Genomic DNA, 23,718 nt, shown 5'->3' with positions numbered 1-23,718 from the left:
TCTGAACTTTGAGACGCTCTATTTGGGGCATGTATTGTTCCTTGAACAGAAGGAAGATATAAAGTTGCTGCAGGCCCTCTTAGCGGCAAGTAAGAAATCAATCACTAGAAAATGGCTAAATCCAATACCACCTACATTAGAAGATTGGTACGAAATTATCTTGGAAATATTTAAAATGGAAAAGTTGACCTACCCCCTGAGAACTCAAAAAGAAACATTTTATCAAATCTGGAATAAATGGATTGAATATATAACCCCAATGCGAGCAGACTTTAGATGACTCTCCTAATGATTTATATTGCTCTTCTCATCAACACAGTAATATTGCTAACGTAAGCACCCCTAGTCTAAATGTTTGTTGTTTTTTTTTGGAAAATAGAGAATTAACACAAGTAAAGGGAAAGATTTGGGAAAGGGATAAAAAAAAATGAAAAAATTAAGTAAATAAGTACATAGGGATTGGATAATTATGTCTGCGGGCAGGAACACGCACGAACAAATTGGGATATAAACACCTACAATGGTTGGTATATAGGCTCGTATGCAACATTTTGGACCAGTGGAAATGGTCCAGAAGGGTTGTATGGAAACTATTATTACCATTTTTCTTAACAACTAATTTCATTACTTAGCCTAATAGGTTAGATTTACCACAGTACATAATTATCTATTTAAATGTTTATTTTCCTTTTATATCATCTCAATGTGTACTTAAGAATGCATAAATAATTGTAGTTTTATACATATAAAAAAATGGAAAAGGTTATATGTGTGAAAAAAGTACATGATAATTGTGAATTCCTTATCCAAATAAAAATAAAATTTAATAAAAAAGAAAACACATGATGGAGATATCCTTCCACCATTCAAAGACATCTGCAGAGAGAGAGGATTGTTGCAAGCTGATGATCATTGGCAGCAAACTATGGAAGAAGCAGAGACAACAAGAATGCCCACAGCAATGAGAGATTCGTTTATTGTCTTGCTAACAAACACTGAAATTAACAATCCACAGCAATTATGGAACCAGTTCAAGAATGTAATGTCTGAAGATTTCTTACAAATGGAGAGCAGAACTATCAATGATCCTCAGGATCAATGCTCTCAGGAATAGGCTTTTAATTCCAGGACGAGGGAGATGTCCTCCTTTTTTAAAGGAAGGGGCTTCCCTTCCTCCACCATCAACTCTGCTCTTAAACGCATCTCCCCCACTTCACGCACATCTGCTCTCACTCCATCCTCCCGCCACCCCACTAGGAATAGGGTTCCCCTTGTCCTCAACTACCACCCCACCAGCCTCCGGGTCCAACATATTATTCTCCGTAACTTCCGCCACCTCCAATGGGATCCCACCACTATGCACATCTTTCCCTCCCCCCCCTCTGCTTTCCACAGGGATCGCTCCCTATGCGACTCCCTTGTCCATCTGTCACCCCCATCTCTCCCCACCGATCTCCCTCCTGGCACATATCCTTGCAAGCGGAACAAGTGCTACACATGCCCTTACACTTCCTCCCTTACCACCATTCAGGGTCCCAGACAGTCCTTCCAGGTGAGGCGACACTTCACCTGTGAGTCGGCTGGGGTGATACACTGCGTCTGGTGCTCCCGATGTGGCCTTCTATATATTGGCGAGACCCGGCGCAGACTGGGAGATCATTTTGCTGAACACCTACGCTCTGTCCGCCAGAGAAAGCAGGATCTCCCAGTGGCCACACATTTTAATTCCATGTCCCATTCCCATTCTGATATGCCTATCCACAGCCTCCTCTACTGTAAAGATGAAGCCACACTCAGGTTGGAGGAACAATATCTTATATTCTGTCTGGGTAGCCTCCAACCTGATGGCATGAACGTTGACTTCTCAAACTTCCGCTAATGCCCCACCTCCCCCCTGTAACCCATCCGTTATTTATTTATATACACATTTTTTCTCTCTCCTTTTTCTCCCTCTGTCCCTCTGACTATACCCCTTGCCCATCCTCTGAGTTCCCCCCCCCCATCTTTCTCCCTTGGCCTCCTGTCCCATGATCCTCTCATATCCCCTTTGCCAATCACCCATCCATCTCTTGGCTCCATCCCTCCCCCTCCTGTCTTCTCCCATCATTTTGGATCTCCCCCTCTCACTTTCAATCTCTTACTAACTCTTCCTGATGAAGGGTCTCGGCCCGAAACGTCGACTGTACCTCTTCCTAGAGATGCTGCCTGGCCTGCTGCGTTCACCAGCAACTTTGATGTGTGTTGCAATGATCCTAACATCATGATCGATGAGAGAGAGGCATCATGGACAAGCTCTTCTGTATTTACAAGAGGAACTTGGGAACTTGGGCAAAACACTTGAAGAATAAAACCTGCCAACACCAAAAAACTGTACAATTCCTCAAAGTGCTGGCAATCTGGAATTATTGCGTGAACTGCAATACAACAGAGACGAACAGCAGGAATTTGTTTCACAAAAGGAGCCCCCATTGAATAATGAGCCAAGAGAAGTATATGAATATGTGTGCAACTGCTTGGAAAGGAATTTCTCTTCAATGATTTTCATTGATACACCAGAAGGAACGGGCAAGACATTTATTATCAACTTGATCCTCACTAAAGTTAGGGGAGATGGAGGTGTTGCTGTTGCTGTAGCATCATCAGGTATTGCAGCAACATTGATGCCTGGCAGTAGGACAGCGCACTTACGATTCAAAATACCCCTCAAAGTCAATGAGGATGCCCTTTGTAACATCGATAAAAACACCAATACTGCAAATTTACTCCACAATGCGAAGCTTATTGTCTGGGATGAGTGACCCATGATTAGGAGGGAGAGCTTTGAAGCTGTGGATCGTACTCTTCATGATGTATGCAGCAAGAATGAGGCCTTCGGGGGTATTTTAACCATTTGCTGTGGCGATTTCCGTCAGCTTCTAGCAGTTATGAAACGCAGAAATGATGCTGACGTGGAGAATTCATGCATTAAAAAATGACATTGTCATGATCCCAAGAATTACTCTCAATTTATCAGAAGGGGAAGATGTCCCACTTCAGTGGAGCCAGTTCCCGATACAGTCATGCTTTGCTATGACTATACATAAGGTGCAAGGCCAAACCATGGAGAATGTGTTGATTTATCTAGAGAAACCTTGGATCCTAAGCCTCCTTACTTTCTCAATAAGCCTTGCATGGGGTACCTTGTCCAAATGCCTTGCTGAAATCCATATACACTACATCGACTGCTCTACCGTCATCAATGTGTTTAGTCACATCCCCAAAAAATTCAATCAGGCTCATAAGGCACGACCTGCCTTTCAGAAAGCCATGCTGACTATTCCTAATCATATTATGCCTCTCCAAATGTTCATAAATCCTGCCTCTCAGGATCTTCTCCATCAACTGAAGTGAGACTTACTGGTCTATAATTTTCTGAGCTATCTCTACTCCCTTTCTTGAATAATGGAACAAAATCTGCAACCTTCCAATCCTCCGGAACCTCTCCCATCCCCATTGATGATGCAAAGATCATCGCCAGAGGCTCAGCATTCCCCTCCTTCGTCTCCCACTGTAGCCTGGGGTACATCTCATCCGGTCCTGGTGACTTATCCAACTTGATGCTTTCTAAAAGCTCCAGCACATCCTCTTTCTTAATCTACATGCTCAAGCTTTTCCGTTCGCTCCAAGCCATCCCTACAATCACCAAGATCCTTTTCCATAGTGAATACCAAAGTAATCATTAAATAGATCTGCTATCTCCTCTGGTTCCATACACACTTTTCCACTGTCACACTTGATTGGTCCTATTCTCTCACATCTTATGCTCTTGCTCCTCACATACTTGTAGAATGCCTTGGGGTTTTCCTTAATCCTGTCCGCCAAGGCCTTCTCACGTCCCCTTCTGGCTCTCCTAACTTCTTTCTTAAGCTCCTTCCTGCTAGCCTTATAATTTTCTAGATCTCTGTCATTACCTAGTTTTTTGAACCTTTCGTAAGCTCTTCTTTTCTTCTTGACTAGATTTACAACAGCCTTTGTACACCACGGTTCCTCTACCCCACCATCCTTTCCCTGTCTTATTGGAATATACCTATGCAGAACTCCACCCAAATACCCCCTGAACATTTGCCACATTTCTTCCGTGCATTTCCCTGAGAAAATCTGTTCCCAATTTATGCTTCCAAGTTCCTGCCTGATAGCCTCATATTTCCCCTTACTCCAATTAAACACTTTCCTAACTTGTCTGTTCCTGTCCCTCTCCAATGCTATGGTAAAGGAGATAGAATTGTGATCACTATCTCCAAAATGCTCTCCCACTGAGACATCTGATCAGGTTCATTTCCTAATACCAGATCAAGTACAGCCTCTCCTCTTGTAGGCTTATCTACATATTGTGCCAAGAAACCTTCTTGAACACACATAACATCACCCCATCTAAATCCCTCGCTCCAGGGATATGCCAATCGATAATCGGGAAATTAAAATCTCCCACAACAACCATGTTATTATTACACCTTTGCAGAATCTGACTCCCTATCTGCTCCTCGATGTCCCTGTTACTGTTGGGTGGTCTATTACAAAAACACCCAGTAGAGTTATTGACCCCTTCCTGTTCCTAACTTCCACCCACAGAGACTCCGTAGACAATCCCTCCATGTCTTCCTCCTTTTCTGCAGCCGTGACACTATCTCTGATCAACAATGCCACGCCCCCACCTCTTTTGCCTCCCTCCCTATCCTTTCTGAAACACCTAAAGCCTGGCACTCGAAGTAGCCACGCTCTAAGCTCATCTGCTTTGTTCATAATACCCCTCACATTAAAATAGACATATCTCAAACCATCGGTCTGAGTGTGTCCCTTCTCTATCACCCGCCTATCCTCCCTTTCGCACCGTTTCCAAGCCTTCTCTATTTGTGAGCCAACCGCCTCTTCAGTTTGGTTCCCACCCTCCAGCAATCCTAGTTTAAACTCTCCCCAATAGCCTTAGCAAACCTCCCCGCCAAGATATTGGTCCCCCTGGGATTCAAGTGCAACCCATCCTTTTTGTACAGGTCATTCCTGCCCCAAACGAGGTCCTAATGATCCAGAAATCTGAATCCCTGCCCCCTGCTCCAATCCCTTAGCCACACATTTATCCTCCACCTCATTCTATTCCTATACACACTCTCACATGGCACAGGCATTAATCCCGCGATGACTACCTCTGTGGTCCTGCTTCTCAACTTCCTTCCTAACTCCCTGTAGTCTGCTTTCAGGACCTCCTCCCTTTTCCTGCCTATGTCGTTGGTACCAATATGTACCACGACCTCTGGCTGTTCTCCTTCCCACTTCAGGATATCGTGGACACGATCAGAAACATCCCAAACCCTGGCACCTGGGAGGCAAACTACCATCCGTGCTTCTTTCCTGTGTCCACAGAATCGCCTGTCTGACCCCCTAACTATACAGTCCCCTATCACTGCTGCCATCCTCTTCCTTTCCCTACCCTTCTGAGCCACAAGGCCAGACGCTGTGCCAGAGGCACAGCCACTGTCACTTCCCCCAGGTATGCCGTCCCCGCCAACCGTACTCAAACAGGAGTACTTATTGTTAAGGGGGACAGCCACAGGGGTACTCTCTAGTGTCTGACTCCTGTCCTTCCTCCTCCTGACTGATATCCACATCTGTCTCCCCAGGCCTCGATGTGACTACTTGCCTATAGCTCTTCTCTATCACCTCCTCACTCTCCCTGACCAGATGAAGGTCATCGAGCTGCATCTCCAGTTCCCTAACGTGGTCCCTAAGGAGCTGCAGCTCGACGCACCTGGTGCAGATCTGGCTGTCCGGGAGGCTGGGAGTCTCCAGTACCTCCCACATCTGACACCGAGCACAGAACACCAGCCTCACACACGTACACAGAGTATTCTAAACAGATAACCTACCTCGCCTCAACCTGTTATCACTGAAGTCCCGTTGAGCCAAAGCCTTTCTACTCTGTCTCCCTCTACTCGGATGGCCGCTCTATAAGGTGTCTCCTTTTAAACTCCTCTCGCTGTTCTCACTGGCTGACGTCCACTTGCTTGTGCCATTGTGCCCGATTAAACTGCTGAAGAAATAACCCTGTCAGTCGTTTTCATTTCTTCTATCAAAGTACATGGCCATACACTTCCCGACCATCAGCCACTCTTTTTCACATTCTCCTCGCCTCTCTGCTTCATCAAAACTATATGCCCCTCCACCTGTCTTCGTATCGTCCACAAACTTGGCTACAAACACATCTATTCCATCATCCTAATCATTGACATATCGCATAAAATTTAGTGGTACCAACACAGACCCTTGGTGAAACACCACTGGTCACTGGCAACTAACCTGAAAAGGTTCACTTTATTCCCACTTCAGCCAATCATCAAATGCTCCATCCATGTTAGCACCTTTTCTGTAATACCATGGGCTCTTAAATTGTTAAGCAGCCTCAGGTGAGGCACCTTGTCAATGACTTCTGAAAATCCAAGTACACAACATCAACCAAATGTCCTTTGTCTATCTTGCTTGTTATTTCTTCAAACAATTCCAATGCATTTGTCAGGCAATATTATCCCTTAAAGAAACCGTGCTGACTGCAGCCTATTTTATCACATGCCTCTAAGTACCCCGAAACTACAATAGATTCCAAACAACTTTCCAACCACTGAGGTCAGATTAGCTGGGCTCTAATTCTCCCTCTCACTCTTCTTGAATAGTCAAGTGACATTTGCAATTTTCCACACCTCCAAAACCATGCCAGAATCTATCGATTCTTGGAAGATCATTACTACTGCCTCCACAATCTCTTCAGCCACCTCTTTCAAAACTCTGGGATGTAGTCCATCTTGTAGAGGTTACCCATTTACTATTTATTATTTATGGTGCAACTGTAACAAAAACCAATTTCCCCCGGGATCAATAAAATATGACTATAACTATGACTATCTACCTTCAGACCTCTCAGTTTCCCAGAACCTTCTCCCTATTAATGGCAACCACAAACTTCTGCCCCGATAATCTCAAACTTCCAGCATACTGCTCATGTCTTAAGGCTGATTTATACTTGTGCGTCAACTCGACGCCGTAACCTACGCAAGTGGCCTACGCACGTTGTGAGCATTTATACTTGTGCGTTGGTGTGTCTGCATCGCACTGTAATTCGTGCACATCGCGCATGTGCACACACCTGCCCGTGCAAGGCTTCACAGTCATGGTAGTCTTTCTCGGGGTAAACAAATTTAAGGTGAGCGCCTTTTTTCATAAAAGCGAAATGTGTCCTCCATAATTTCGGAGGTCTGTAAAGCTTTGCAACCAGAGTTCCTTCCCTGCCCCTCAGTCGCCCAATGGGAAGCTATTGCAGCGTAGGAGGAAATGCAATGCTACCAAGCGGACCAATCACAGTTGTTGCGGTCTGCGTTGCCGCGACGCGTAGTTACATTTTGGGAGAGGTGCGCGTCGGGCTACAGCGTAGGGAGCCACTTAGGCTCTGCGTAGGGTTTGTGGCAACGCCGTACCTACGGCGTCCATTTGATGCAGAAGTATAAATCAGCCTTTACACAGTGAAGACTTATGTAAAATCCTTATTCGGTTCATCCGCCATTTCCTTGACCCCATTACCTCTCCAGCATCATTTTCCAGTGATCTGATACCTACTCTTACCCCTCTTTTACACTTTATACATCTGAATAAACTTTTGGTACCCTCATTAACATTACTGGCTAGCTTACCTTCATATTCCATCTTTTCCTTCTTTTATGACTTTTTAGTTGCTTTCTGTTGATTTTTAAAAGTTTCCCAATCTATCTCCCCACTAAGTTTTGCTCTATTGTGTTTTCTCTTTGGCTTTTATGTTGGTTTTGACTTTTCTTGGATGCATCTCTCCTGCATTTCCCAAGTTGTTGCCAGAAACTCCAGCCATTGCTGCTCTGCAGTCACCCCTACTCGCGTTCACCTCCAATCAACTCCAGCCAGTTCTTCTCATGCCTCTGTAATTCCCTTTACAGCATTGTAGTACTGATACATCTGACTTCAGTCTCTCGTTCTCAAATTGCAGGATGAATTCTTTCATAGAATGATCACTGGCCCATAAGGATTCCTTTACTTTAAGTTCTCTAATCAATTGTGGTTCCTTGCGTGTTCCCCAATCCAGAATAGCTGATCCCCTAGTGGGCTCAACCATGAAATGCTCTAAAAAGCCATCTCGTAGGCATTCTACAAATTCCTCCTCTTGGGATCCAGCAACAACCTAATTTTCCAAATCTACCTGCATATTGAAATCCCCCATGACTATCGTAATATTGCCCCTTTGTCATGCATTTCCTGTCTCCCGTTGTAATTTGTAGACCACATCTTTATTACTGTTTGGGAGTCTGTATACAACACCTATCGGGGCCTTTTACCTTTGCATTTCCTTAGCTCTACTCACAACGATTCTATATCTTCCAATCCTATGTCACTTCTTTCTAATGATTTGATTTCATTTTTACCAACAGAGCCACCCTACCTTGTCAGTCTACCTGCCTACCCTTTCAATACAATGTGTATCCTTGAACGTTAAGCTCCAAGTTATAATCTTCTTTCAGCCACAATTCTCTGACACCCACAACTTCATACATGCAAATCAGTAATGATGCTATAAGTTCATCTACCTTGTTCTGTAAACTGCATTCACTGAAATATAACACCTTCAGTCCTGTGTTCTCCCTTTCCAGTTTTGTCTCCCCTTTACATTGCAACTCATCACATTGACTGAGATTTAAAGACAGGATTTACGCATTAATACTGTACTAGGCCATGTTCTAGGCAATAGCTGTGAAATTTAGATGTAACCCCCTTAGCAGCATATTCCAATGGAAGACTCACCAGTTTTCGGAGTGAGAGTATGTATTTTCTTAGAACCCAACATCCCTAGATCCATAATCTGAATCTGGCTATGATCTGAGCCAATGATCAGCCTGGTGGAATCAGCAGTAAAGAGCAATCGGTGAGCTGGCAGCAATGTCTTCACTGTTTGTCTGATCTGTAACAAGGGTAAGAATTAAGCTCAAAGGTTCTGCCCAGCTCAGAGCAGAAATGGACTCTGAAATGTTGGCTCTATGTCTGCATAAACACAGGAAAATCTGCTGATGCTGGAAATCCAAGCAACACATAAAATGTTGGAAGGAACTCAGCAGGTCAGGCAGCAGCTCTGGAGATGAATAAACAGTCGATGTTTTGAGCCAGGACCCTTCTTCAGGGCACAAGATTTAATGTACAGTATGCCTTTGCATTATGTTTGCCTGTCCATGACAGTTTCCAACATTTTATCTGATTTACAGCATCTGCAGTTTTTAAATTTTCGCATTAATCCCCAATGACAAATAGGCAAATACACTTTCCCCTGACCCTCACCTGTGCCACACGCAGCACCCGAGAATCCATCACTCATTACCTCCATGCCACAGGATTTCAACTTCACTCAACATACATTACCATCTCACTCTGTTAGTCATCCTTTTACAAGGAGAATCCTCATACCATATTAACAGTGATGGAAGTATTCCTATACTGTATCCGATACAGGCGGAGTCTGTTGATGGTTGAGAATGCAATCCAGGTTCCACAAGGAGACATTGCACAGCACCGTATTTGATTGCAACTCTATAGGAGAGAAGACATGAGAAGCAACTTGACTTGACTACAGGTTAAGACATCAGCAAATCTCCCAGCACCCAATCATAGCTTCCAAGCCATTCAACCGATTATGTCCACACCTGCTCTCTACCAAAGTAACTACTGACTTCCACCCTCAACATTCCTGCACCACTTATCCAATTCCCTCTGAAGAAACTTCTACAACACATCTGCAGGCTGTGCATTCCAAATTCCAAAAATATGCCGTATAAAAAAAGGTTTCCCCGTATCACTGAATTTCTCTACTTTTTGACATCTGTATCTGCCAGTCCTCAACCTGTCCATCAAGAGAAACAGCTTCCATGATCCTCCTGTCCACTCCCCTCATTGTTTTATATAATTCTGTCGTTTCTCCTCAAAACATTGCCTCTCCAAAGAAAATAGTTGTAGAGATAAATTTCCTTTGAACCCTCTCTAATGTCTTCACATTCTTCCTATAACATGGCAACCAAAGATAAGCACAATAAGCTATTTATAGTCATGTGAGTGTCTTATAAAAGTTCAGCAGGACTTCCCTGTTTTATACTCACTGCCACTGTGGATAAAAACGCAGAATTAAGTACACTTTATTAACCATATCTCATTATAGGCTGAAGAGCCCAATCTTGTGCTGTTCTTTTCCACGCTCTCTCAATCAGACATAGATCGTTAACAGCACAGTACAAGCCCACAATGAAGTGCCAACTTTTCAACCTATTCCGTTAGTCTTGTGAGACCATGGATTTGCGCCTGGAAAGTCTTTACTCTCCAGGGTGCAGGCCTGGGCAAGGTTGTATGGAAGACCAGCAGTTGCCCATGCTGCAAGTCTCCCCTCTCCACGACACCAATGTTGTCCCAGGGAACGGCATTAGGACCCATACAGCTTGGCACCAGTGTCGTCGCAGAGCAATGTGTGATTAAGTGCCTTGTTCAAGGACACAACACGTTCCTATTCCAAGATCATCTAATAAGACCATAAGATATAGGAGCAGAATTAGGCCATTTGGTCCATCGAGTCTGTTTTGCTATTTCATCATGGCGGATCCAATTTTCCTCTCAGTCCCAGTCTCCTGCATTCTCTCCATATCCCTTCATGCCTGACCAATCAAGAATCTATCAACTTCTGCCTTAAATATACATAAAGATGTGGCCTCACTGCTGCCTGTGGCAAGGCATCACTCTCTGGTTAACAATATTCATCCTCATCTCCGTTCGAGAAAGGACGCCCCTCTATTCTGAGGATGTGGCCTCTGGTCCTAGAATCTCCCATCCTCTCCATATCCACTCTATCAAGGCCTTTCACCATTCAATAGGTTTCAATGAGGTCACTTCTAATTCTTCTCAAGTCCAGCGAATACAAGCCAAATGCCATCAAATGCTCTTCATATGACAAGCTATTGAATCCTAGAATCATTTTCGTGAACCTCTTTTGAGCCCTCTCCAGTTTCAGCACATCCTTTCTAAGATAAGGGGCCAAAACAGCTCACAACACTCCAGTGGTCTCACCAGTGCTTTATAAAGTGTCAAAATTACATCATTGTTTTTATATTCTAGTCCTCTTGAAACGAATGCTAACATTGCATTTGCCTTCTGCACCACAGACTCGACTTGCAAATTAACCTTTAGGGAATCCTGCACGAGTCCTTTGCCAATTCTCCTAGTTTGTCTAGGTCCTTCTGTAGCTTCTCAACTTCCTCAAAACTACCTTTCCCTCCACCTATCTTCATATCGTCTGCAAACTTTGTAACAAAGCCATCAATTCCACCATCCAAATATTGTTAAAGGCATCCGTTAGTCTTGCGAGAACATGGATCTGCGGCTGGAAAGTCTTCACTCTCCAGGGCACAGGCCTGGGCAAGGTTGTATGGAAGACCAGCAGTTGCCCAGCAGTCTCCCCTCTCCATGACGCCAATGTTGTCCAAGGGAAGGGCATTAGGACCCATACAGCTTGGCACCAGTGTCGTCGCAGAGCAATGTGTGATTAAGTGCCTTCCTCAAGGACACAACACATTCCCTCGGCTGTGGCTCGAACTCACGACCTTCAGGACACTAGTCCAATGCCTTAACCATTTGGCCACATGCCCACACATCCAAACATTGACATAAAACATAAAAAGAATCGGTCACAACTCAGACCCCTGTGGAACACCACTGGCAGCCAGATGGAAAAGGCTCCTTTTATTCCCACTCTTTGCCTCCTGCCAGTGAGCCACCGCTTTATGCATACTAGAATCTTCCCTGTAGTACCATGGGCCTGTAACTTGTTAAGCAGCTTCACGTGTGGCACCTTGTCGAAGGCCTTCTGAAAATCCAGTACAAAATCTCAACCAATTCTCCTTTGTCTATCCTGCTTGCTATTTCTTCAAAGAATTCCAACCAGATTGTCAAGCAAGATTTTCCCTTAAGAAAACCACGCTGACTACAGCCTATTTTATCATGTGCCTCCAAGTACCCTGAGACCTCATCCTTAATATCGACTAACATCTTCCCAACCACTGAGGTCTGACTAACCGGCCTATAATTTCTTTTCTTCTGCCTCTGTCACTTCTTGAAGAGTGGAGTGACTTTTGCAATTTTCTATTCTTCAAGAACCATTCCAGAATCTGGTGATTCTTGAAAGGTCATTACTAATGCCTCCACTATCTCTTCGCCACCTCTTTCAGAACCCTAGGGTCCAGATAACTTATCTACCTCAGACCTTTCAGTTTCCCAAGAACCCTCTCTCTAGTTATAACAACTTCACAATCCTTCTTGCTACATAGCCCTCCATTGTTCTATCATCCACATGCCTATTTAAGTGTTTAGACCATATGGCATAGGAGCAAAATTAGGCAATTCAGCCCATCAGGTCTGATCTGTTATTCCATCATGGTTGACTTATTATGCCTCTCAAACCTATTCTCCTACATTCTCCCGGTAACCATTGACACCTTTATTAATCAAGAACCTATCAACTTCCACTTTAAATATACCCAATGACTTGGCCTCCTAGGTTTCTTAAATGTCTCCAATGCATCTGCCTCTACCGCACACCTACCACTCTGTAAGAAAAAACAACTGACTTCTCCCTTATACATTACTCCAATCTTAAAATTATATCCCCACTTATTAGCGAACTCATCTGGATAGCCAAGCTGGAATCTCTTCAACTTAAATGGTCACTACATTAGATAAACAGTTTGTAAAATATCTACCATTACTTTCAGACCCAAAAGATCACCCACACACCTTGGATTTTAACTCCAACAATTTCTCTGGCTTCTTGCTGATTGGCAGAACATCCCCAGGAACGCCTAAGATAGAATACAAAAGAGTTAACAGTCTGCTCATTAACCTGTCCTGGAGCATCTTAGGTTGAAAATGGATATGAAGAGCTGAGGTAGGACTGTGATGAAGATACTGTTCATTGGAAGACATACCAACAGACAACAACCAGTCGATGGTAAGAACTGAGCAGGTCAAGCAGGATCTGTGGGAGGAGAGGGATTGTTGATATTTCAGGTGAAAATTGTGCATCTGCAGCAGATAATGAAGTGCCAACCTGAAATGTAACAATTCCTTTTCTCCTATAGGTGTTGCTCAGCCTGCTGAACTCCTCCAGATTCCAGCATCTATAGTCTCACACCTACTAACTTCGATAGCTCTTTACTTTGTAGTTTCCACATTACCTGATGAAGGAAAAACGGGATAAGCTTGAGCACGCAGCACTGCATAGTGGAAAAAAGTTGTACTCAGGGATAAAATATAAACATGAGTCTGGCCCAACCATGGCCAAGCTCAACTCAACTGACCCAACCCCCAACAATCAGGTCATGTCACACTCGGAGTGAAAGCCACACTCTTGCACGATCTACAATCACTGTACAATTTTGTGTGTTTGTAAATTCAAAGATTGTTCATCCAGTGGAGAAAATGACCAGTGACTTTCCACAGAGATTTATTTAGGGAGTCAATGCTTACTTTAGTCTATTATTAATGATCTAGATTTAGGGGTTCTACATTGCAGGAGGAGGGGATTATGGGATGCGTGAAAGTGGAGCACAGTTTTAGTAGAGAGCAGCATGAATTCAATGGGCTAAACTGCCACCTTCTATGACAGAAGCAGGAAATACGATTAGGGTCAGGAAACACATCCATAGGCTGCCTGAAACTGCACAGGTAAACTGTACACATGCTGGGCTCAAACCAAAAGTCAAATAAAAAAAAAATGGGACAGTATGAACAACAAACTCCTCCCGCTCTCATTCTCCCCAACACTGAATGGGTCGACTGACTTTTCTGATCAGGTTTATATCTGGCTCCTTTTTTTGTTTTAAACATAATCCTACAGAACCTAGGCCTCTATACCTCCCTCTGTAATCGGATACCTGACTTCCTAACTGGAAGACCACAATTGGTACGGAAGGGTAATAATATCATCTCCTTGCTGATAATCAACACTGGCACACCACAGGGGTGTGTGCTAAACCTACTGCCCTACTCTCGCTATATCCATGACTGTGTGGCTAGGCATAGCTCAAATAACATCTACAAATTTGCTGATGATACAACCATTGTTGGTAGAAGCTCAGATGGAGATGAGAGGGCATACAGGACCGAGATACACCAGCTAGTTAAGTGGCGTTGCAACAATAACCTTGCACTCAATGTCAGCAAGGCCAAACAGCTGATTGTTGAGCAGGAAGGGGAGAACAATGGAATATGAACTGATTTTCATAGAGGAATCAGAAGTGGAGAGAGTGAGCAATTTCAAATTCCTGGGTGTCAAGATCTCTGAAGATCTGACCTGGTCCTAAAATATCGATGCAGCTATGAAGTATAAAGAGGTAAGACTATATTCCTTTAGAACTTCGAGAAGTTTTGGTTTGTCACCTGAAACACTCAAAAATTTCAACAGATGTACCGAGGGCATTCTGACAAGCTGCATCACTGTCTGGTATGGGGGAAGGGTCTGCATAGGATTGAAAGAAGCCACCGAAAGTTGCAAAATCAGTCAGGTTCACCTTGGGTACGAGCCTCCATAGAATCCAAGACAGGGGAGGGGTTATCCAAAGAGAGGATTTCACTCAGGTCCACTGCCCGAGTAGAAAAGGGAGCAATGGGTTGCTTCAGCAAAATAGAGGTTTAACCAGCATCCATGTTGGGATTGATTAGCAAGAGTAAATAAAGGAAGACAGGGACAAGCGCAGCATCCATCATCTGAGAAGACGGAGTAGGAGTGGTCATCTTGAGGTTTAGCTCTTTGAGGCTTTATCGAAGAGAAGCTTCAGTCAGAGAAAACAAAATCAGAAAAGCTCAAAAGCAAGTTTCTTTTCTCCTTCCCCTCTTTATATGCCAGGCAGGACAGTTCAATGCTCCTCTTGCAGCATGTGGGAAGGAATGGAGGTGACTACAACTGCGAGAAATGCATCCAGCTACAGCTTCTAACAGAGGAAAGTCACAGTGGTTGTGTCTCAGGCACCGAGTCCAGCTCTGCAATGCAGAGGGGATGAAGGGAGTAAAGGCATGTTGTGGCGATAAGGGATTCATTATTTAGAGGAGCAGACAGGAGGTTCTGTAGGGGAAGAGAGATATTCCCGGATGGTACGTTGCCTCCCAGGTGCCAGGGCTCGGACATTGTGAATGGAGTCCTCAGCATTCTTAAGCGCGAGGGTGAAAAGCCAGAGATCATGGCCCAAATAACATGCACAATATGCTGGAGGAACTCATCAGGCCAGGCAGCATCGACGGAAAAGAATAAAGTCAACGTTTCAGGCCAAGTCCTTTCAGTAGGACCCGAGTGTCAGGGAGCCGGAGTAAGTGCCAAAGGAAAAAGTGCTAGGTAAATTCAGAGGTCTTAAGGTGGATAAGTCACCTGGACCAGATGGACTACATCCCAGAGTCCTGAGAGGGGTTGCTGAAGAGGTAACAGTCATGATCTTTCAAGAATCACTTGATTCTGGCATGTTCCTGATAGAATGAAAATTGCAAATATCAAAACAAAAGATATTAAAGGTCAGTTAGCCTAACCTTAGTGGTTGGGACAGTGTTGGAGTCTACTATCAAGGATGAGTTTTCAGGGTACTTGGAGACTAAAGATAAAATAAGTCAAAGTCAGCATGGTTTCTGTAAGGGGAAATCTTTCCTGACAACTAGCAGAGTGGACAAAGGAGAGGCAGTAGATGTCACTTACTTGGATTTTCAGAAGGCATTTGATAAGGTGCCACAAATGAGGCTGCTTAACAAGATAAACTCATATGGCTTTACACGACAGACACTGGCACGGATAGAGGAATGACTGAAGGCAGGAGGCAGCAAGAGGGAATAAAAGGAACATTTTCTGGTTGGCTGTCAGTGACTAGTGGTATTCGTCAGGGGACTGTATTGGGACCACTACTTTTTCATATTGTTAAAAGGAGATAATGCTGAGCCTTTATAAGACACTAGTTAGGCTGCACGTGGAGTACTGTCAACAGTTTTGGACCCCAACTCTCAGAATGAATGTGTTGTCATTGGAGAGAGTCTAAAGGAGGTTTACAAGGATGATTCGGGGAATGGAGGGGTTAATATCCAAGGAGCGTTTAGCAGCTTTGGGCCTGTACTCACTGGAATATAGAAGAATGCATGAGGATCTCATTGAAACCTACCGTATGTTGAAAGGACAAGATTGGGTTGATGTGGAGAGGATATTTTCTATGGTGGGGGTATCCAGAACTAGAGGGCACAGCCTCAAAATTGAGGGGCGACCTTTTAGAACAGAGGAAAGGAGGAATTATTTTAGTCAGAGAGTAGTGAATCTGTGGAATGTTCTGCCACAGACTGCTGTGGAGGTCAGGTCTGTGGGTATATTTAAGGCAGATGTTGATCCTTTCCTGATCGCTCAGGGCATCAAAAGAAGGAAGGTGTATGGGGTTGAGTGGGATCCAGGATCAGCCATGATGGAATGGCGAAATAGACTCAATGGGCTGAATGGCCTAATACTGCTCCTTTGTCTTACAAGACCATAAAAGGTCTTATCCGAATGTGTGTAGTATTCGGAATTAGGTAGATGACTTTATAGCACAGTTGCAGATTGGCAAGTATGATGTTGTAGGCATCACTGAATCATGGCTGAAAGATTACAGCTGGGAGCTTAATGTCCAGGTATAGACATTCTATTGAAAAGATAGGCAAGAAGGCAAAGGGGGCAGCATTGCTCTGTTGATTAAAAAAAAACATCAAATCATTAGAAAGGTGTGACATAGGGTCGGAAGGTGTTGAATCATTGTGGATAGAGCTAATGAACTGCAAGAGTAAAAAGACCCTGATGGGAGTTGCATACAGGATCCTAAACAGTAGTAAGAATGCAGTTTAGAGATTACAATGGGAGATGAAAATGCATGCCAAACAGGCAATGTTACAATATTCATGGAAGATTTCAATATGCAGGTAGATTGGGAAAATCAGGTTAGAGCTAGATTCCAAGAGAGGGATTTCCCAGAATGCCTACAAGATTTTTTTTAAGAACACCTCATGGTTGAGGATCAGCTATTCTGGATTGGGTGTTGTGCAATGAACGAGAATTGATTCAAGACCTTAAGATAAAAGAATCCTTAGGGACAACTGATCATAATATGCTCGAACTCACCCTGAAATTTGAGAAGAAGCTGAAGTCAGATGTATCAGTATTACAGCAGAGTAAAGGGTATTACAGAGGCATGTGAGAGGATGAGAAAATCTGCAGGAAAATTGGCCAGAATTGATTGGAAAAGAACACTGGTAGGGACAAAGGCAGAGCAGCAACAGCAAAAATTTCTGGAAACAGTTCTGAAGGCACAGGATATATGCATCCCAAAAGAGGATGATGATACAACCATGGTTAACAAGAGAAATCAAAGCCGATATAAAAGCTAAAGAGAGGGCATATAATAGATCAAAAATAAGTGGTAAGGTAGAGGATTGGGAAACTTAAAAACCAACAGCAGACAACCAGAAAAAAAGGTCATTAAGGTAAAGGTGCAATACAAAAGTAGCTAGCCAAAAATATTAAAACAGATAGCATAAATTTCTTCAGATACATAACATGTAATGGAGAGGCGACAGTAGATATCTGACTGCTGGAAAACAATGTAGTAAGACAGGATGGCAGACGAACTGAATACGTATCTTGCATCAGTCTTCACTGTGAAAGATACTAGCAGTATGGTGGAAGGCCCAGGTGTCAGCGGTCATGAAGTGTATGAAGTTACCACTACTAGGGAGCAGGTACTTGGGAAACTGAAAGATCTCAAGGTAGATAATTCATCTGGACCAGATGGTGTACATCCCAGGGTTCTTAAAGAGGTGACTAAAACTTGTGTGTAATGATCTTTCAAGAATCACTAGATTCTGGAATGGTTCCTGAAGACTTGAAAATTCCAAATGTCACTCCACTCTTCAAGAAGGCAGAGAGACAGAAGAAAGGAAGCTAGAGGCCAGTTATCTGACCTCAGATGTTGGAATGGTGTTGGATTCCATAATTAAGGATGAGGTCTCAAGATACTTGGAGGCACATATGCTGTAGTCAGCATGGTTTCCTCAAGGTAAAATCTGGCCTTACAAATCTTTTAGAATTCTTTGCAGTAACAAACAGGATAGACAAAGGAGAATCGGCTGATGTTGCGCACTTGGATTTTCAGGCGGCCTTTGATATGAGGCTTCTTAACAAGTGGCGAACCCATGATACTACAGGAAAGATTCTAACATCGATAAAGCAGTCACTGATTGGCAGGAGGCAAAGAGAGGGAATAAATGGAGCCTTTTCTGATTGTATACTGGTGTTCTACAGGGGTCTGTGATTCAACTGATTTTGTTTACATTATATGTCAATGATACGGATGATTGAATTGATTGCTTTGTTGCAAGGTTTGCAGACAATATGAAGATAGGTAGGGGGCAGGTAGTTTTGAGGAAGTAAAGTGGCTACAGAAGGACTTAGACAGATTAGGAAAATGGGCAAAACAGGGAACAGGAGAACAGAAGTTAGAAGAATGGACAAAAAAGTGGTGGATGGAATACAGTGTTGGGAAGTGAATGGTCTTGCACCTTGGTAGAGGAAATGAGAGGTACATGAAAATGGCTTGTCATATGATGAGAGCTTGATGGTTCTGGACTTGTATTTTCTAAAATTCAGAAGAATTATGGATGACCTAATTGAAACTTCTCTAATGGTGAAAGGCTTTAATACAGTGGATGTGGAGAGGATTTTTTCTGTGGTGAGAGTGTCTAAGACTAGACAACACATCCTTAGACTAGAGGGGGCATCCTTTTAGGACAGAGATGAAGAGTTATTTCTTTAGCCAGAGAGTGGTGAATCTGTGGAATTTTGGGCTCCTCATCTCAGAAAATATGTACTGGCATTGGAGAGGGTTCAGAGAAGGTTCACAAGGATGATTCTGAGAAAAGTTTATCATATGAGGAATGTTTTATTGCTCTGGGCATGTACTCACTGGAATCTAGAAGGATGTGGGGGTGAGGGGGAATCTCACTGAAACCTTTCGAATGTTGAAAGGCCTAGCCAGAGTAGATGTTGAAAGCATGTTTTCCATGGTGGAAGAGTCTAGGACAAGAGGCCACAGCATCGATATAGAGAGGCATCCATTTAATGCAGAGATATTTCTTTAGCCAGAGGAGAGGGTGAAATTGTTACCACAGGCAGCTGTGGACACCAGGTCATTGGGTGTATTTAAGGCAGAGATTGATAGGTTCTGGATTGGCCTCGGCACCAAAGGTTACGGGGAGAAGGCTGGGGTGTGCGGCTGAGGGTGGGAAAAAGTATCAGCCATGATTGAATGGCAGACTAGACTCAAAGGGCCAAATGACATAATTCTGCTGCTATGTCTTATGGTCTTAAACTGCACTGTACTACTGCTGCTAAGTTAACAAATTGCACAACATCTGCCAGTGATATTAAACCTGATTCTAATTTAACAGTCAGCACAGAAAAAGGCCCATGGGCCCAACTTGCCCATGCTGACCAAAGTGCCTTCCTGAGTTAATCCCATATTCCTCCATCTTTACTATCCATGTACCTGTCCAAATGTCTTTTCGATGCAACTGTACCCACTTCTAACACTTCCTCTGGCAAATATATCCATATACCCACCACCCAGGCAAGAAAAACCTACCCTTCAGTTCCCTTTTTAACGTTTTCTCATTTCTCTTTTAATTTTGACTCATTTCAACCCCTTCTATTTAATTCCTGAGAGCCACAGATGGAGTACTTTTGTGAAATGAAGTAATTTTCAATGTTTCAGAAAATACTTCTACAAGGAAAGCCTACAGGTCTGGAACTCACTTCTGTACTAACTGATGATGAATCAACTCCAATTTTAAAATCAAATTGTCAAATTGTGTTAACTGAAACTAACTAATGAGTGATAACTAATGAATGACTATTTTGTGTCAGTGTTCATGGTGAAGGACACGGCTAACATGCCAAAGAGAGATGTTATGGATGCGACGGGAGGTGACCACCTCGATACAATAGCTATCACTAAAGAGGCAGTGCTGTGCAAACCTGTGAGCCTGAAGATAGACAAATCCCCTGGTCATGATGGAATGCATCCCAGTGCACTGAAAGAAATGGCAGAACTTATAGTAGAGACTTTGGCGATGATCTACCAAAATTCTCTGGACTCTGGGCAGGTTCCGGTGGATTAGAAGATAGTGAATGTCATGCATTTGTTCAAAAAAAGATGTAGGCAAAAGGCAGGTAACTGTAGGTCAGTTAGTTTAACATCTGTAGTTGGGAAAACTTGAAGCTATCATTAAAGAAGAAATTGCAAGGCATCTGGAAAGAAATGGATCCATCAGGCAGACGCAGCACGGATTCAGCAAAGGCAGGTCCTGTTTGACAAACTTACTGGAGTTCTTTGCGGAAATAATGAGCGCAGTGAATAGCGGGGAACAGATGCATATTATTTACTTGGATTTCCAGAAGGTGTTTGATAAGGTGTCACATTAAAGACTTATCCATAAGATAAGGATGCACAGAGTTGGGGGAGATATATTAGTATGGATAGAGGATTGGTTAACTAATAGAAAGCAGAGAGTTGAGATACATGGGTGTTACTCTGGTTGGCAATCAGTGGTGAGCAGTGTGCCACAGGAGCCTGTGCTGGGCCCACTACTGTTCACAAAATACATCAATGATCTGGAAGAGGGGACAGAGTGCAGTGTATCTAAGTTTGCTGACGGTACTAAATTGAGTGGAAAAGCAAATTACAGGGAGTCTGCAGAGAGATATACATAGATTATGTAAGTGGGTAAGCATCTGACAGATGGGAGTCCAATGCTGGTAAATGTGAGTCCATCCACTTTGGAAGGAAAAATGAAAGAGCAGATTCTTATTGAAATGGTGAAAAATTGCAGCTTGCTGCTGTGCAGAGGAACTTGGGAGTGCTTGTGCTTGAATCATAAAAGGTTGCTTTGTAGGTGCAGCAGGCTGTCAAGAAGGCAAATGGAATGTTGGCCTTTACTGCTAGAGGGATTGAATTTAAGAGCACAGGGGTTATGCTACAAATGTACAGGGTACTGGTGAGGCCACACCTGGAGTAGTGTGTGCAGGTCTGGTCTCCTTACCTGACGAAGGATATACCGGCTTTGGAGGCGGTACAGATGAGGTTTACCAGGTTGATTCCAGAGATGAGGGAGTTAGACTAAGAGGAGAGATTGAGTCGTCTGGGGCTGTACTTGCTGGAATTCAGAAGAATGAGAGGAGAACTTACAGAAACATGTAAGATTATGAAAGAGATAGATAAGATAGAAAGGCAGGAAAGTTGTTTCCACTAGTAGGTGAGACTAGAACTAGGGGGGCATAGCCTCAAGATTCAGAGGAGTAGATTTAAGACTGAGATGAGAAGGAACTGCTTTTCCCAGAGGGTGATGAATCTGTGGAATTCTCTGCCCAATTAAGGCTACCTCAGTAAATATACTTAAGACAAGGTTGGATAAACTTTGCATAGTAGGGGAATTGAGGGTTATGGGGAAAAGTCAGGCAGGTGTTAATGATTCCATGGCCAGATCAGCCATTATCTTATTGAATGGCAGAGCAGACTCAACGGGCTAGGTGGCTTACTCCTGCTCCTATTTCTTATGTACTTAAGTGATTAGGGGAAACATCAGATATATGGAATTGGTCATATATTAAAATGTCCCAGGATTACATTTTAGCCATTGACTCAAGGGATGTAAACAATGGCATACTGTGTGATTCTGGGTTTCCTGGATTTCTGGACCACCCTACACTTCAGTACATAGGTGGACTATTGGCTTTACCCCACACGTTTTTTATACAATGCCTCAGATGTTTGTTCTTAATTAATTACACGGACAGCAAATTAAATTGTACTCCGTACACAGGCCTGCTATCCACACCATGCTGTTCGTTCTCACCTCTAACATGCGAGCTGCCCAGTTTCCATAACTCAAGCCGCACTGGGAACTGAAACAAGAGCAGATTTTCCTTTCGGCTACAGCACACCAAGTTTCGCTGTGGAGAAAGGATGGATTTTTAGAGCCATTCAACATTCTTGTCTCCCTCACATGATCATCTTGTACCATCCCCAATGGTGGAAAGCTTCTTAACATGGACAATTTGCTCATCTTTTAACCTCTTCAACTTAGTGTCAACAATATACCAGGTCCAGGATGATTCTTTCTGTTTCTCTTTCAAGATTTCTTCTTAACCTCAAGGACCCAAGTCTTTTTAGGTTTTAGTGTTAGCTGATCCCTGACACATGATGCTTCAATCCAAGGCAACATAATTTCTCCACCAAAACCAAACTAGGTTGACCACGTCATGGCCATTCCTAAATTCATACTTATGATTTCACAAATCACTGCCCAAAGGTTTGAGATAACAAATAAAATTTGCCCTCATGGAATTTAATTAGAAGTAAATAAGCAACTTCCTTTTTTAACTTACATTTTTTGATGTACATGGAAATTATGTGAAGACATAATTGAAGACAAAGTTGATACATGGACAGATTTCTAGGAACACAACACCCATCCTGTAACAAGGGATTCAAAGTACTATTGTGCACTGTTACACTGTATGCAAGGCACATTACACAGCATCTTCAATCTAACTCCTTCCTAAAGCTTCTCAATGACCATGCAAAAACCACTTGCAGACAATTAACGCTTACATGTGGAAAGAGAATCTTGCGAAGAGCAGTTTCATAAGACTTGGTTTCCACTTGATCCATCAGAGGGCGAATGACAAGCTGGGAATCCACACCTAATCCAGGGAAAGAGAGCAGTTAAAGAAAAGCTTCATTGTTAACCAGCCACACTAAGGTCTTATCAACTTACCTCCAGAGACAAGGGCAGACATGGCGTGAACAATAGCCCTCACATCGTGTGTGTGATGCTTAAATGTCTTCGTACGAACCCACTGAGAACCAGCAACTTCTGATCTTACATCAAGCCTCTGGAATTGGACAACAGTTCCCTCGGCCGTCCCCACAGCAATGCTGTCCTCAGCCTACAGGGAGCAAAGTTCCAAACACAATAGAGCCCTAAGTGAGAGCGTGGACTACGATCCTGACTGTGTGCAAATTAAGTAGCAAGGTGGAGCACGTAAAGAACAGTACAAAAGTCTAAGGCACATATATACAGCCAAGGTATCTGAGACATCTGCACTGCACTAACTTTATGAATTGTACTGCACTGCAGTCACAAAAAAAAAATTCATGACATATGTGAGTGATGATAAACCTGATTCTGATACGGGTCTCTGTTGTGGACTGGGAATGGGAATGGGGCTAGGGGGCTTTTAACTTTTGAAAGAAAGGTGGGGGACATGTCTGCAGGGTTAGTGTTCTGTTCTGGGAGTCAGACATGGGCTTTCCGGGAGACTACCAGTCTCCCTGATGGCCGCATCTGCACCAGGTGCATCGAGCTGCAGCTCATTAGAGACCGTGTTAAAGAACTGGAGATGCAGCTCGATAACCATCAAGTTGTTAGGGAAAGTGAAGCAGTGATAGACAGGAGCTATAGGGAGATAGTCACCCCAAGGCTACAGTAGACAGACAAACAGGTAACTGTCAGGAAAGGGAAGGGAGAACAGCAAACAGAGGA

General features: G+C 43.4%; 1 protein-coding gene across 1 annotated transcript in view; it reads right to left on the bottom strand.

Moving 5' to 3' along the window:
* The window catches only part of utp4 (UTP4 small subunit processome component), a 100,853-nt gene that overhangs the window by 48,399 nt on the left and 28,736 nt on the right, over nt 1-23,718 (bottom strand). The window contains exons 6-11 of the mRNA XM_063067294.1: nt 22,951-23,122; nt 22,785-22,876; nt 22,027-22,123; nt 12,862-12,926; nt 9,499-9,621; nt 8,845-9,001 (exon numbers count right to left, since the gene is read on the bottom strand). Of these exons, the coding sequence (XP_062923364.1) occupies nt 8,845-9,001; nt 9,499-9,621; nt 12,862-12,926; nt 22,027-22,123; nt 22,785-22,876; nt 22,951-23,122 (706 nt within the window). The remainder of the gene's footprint in view (nt 1-8,844; nt 9,002-9,498; nt 9,622-12,861; nt 12,927-22,026; nt 22,124-22,784; nt 22,877-22,950; nt 23,123-23,718) is intronic.

The sequence above is a fragment of the Mobula hypostoma genome, chromosome 14, assembly GCF_963921235.1.
Source record: "Mobula hypostoma chromosome 14, sMobHyp1.1, whole genome shotgun sequence".
In the NCBI taxonomy this organism is placed as follows: domain Eukaryota; kingdom Metazoa; phylum Chordata; class Chondrichthyes; order Myliobatiformes; family Myliobatidae; genus Mobula; species Mobula hypostoma.
The sequence above is the reverse complement of the archived record's forward strand: the minus strand, read 5'-3'. Positions and strand labels throughout refer to the sequence as shown.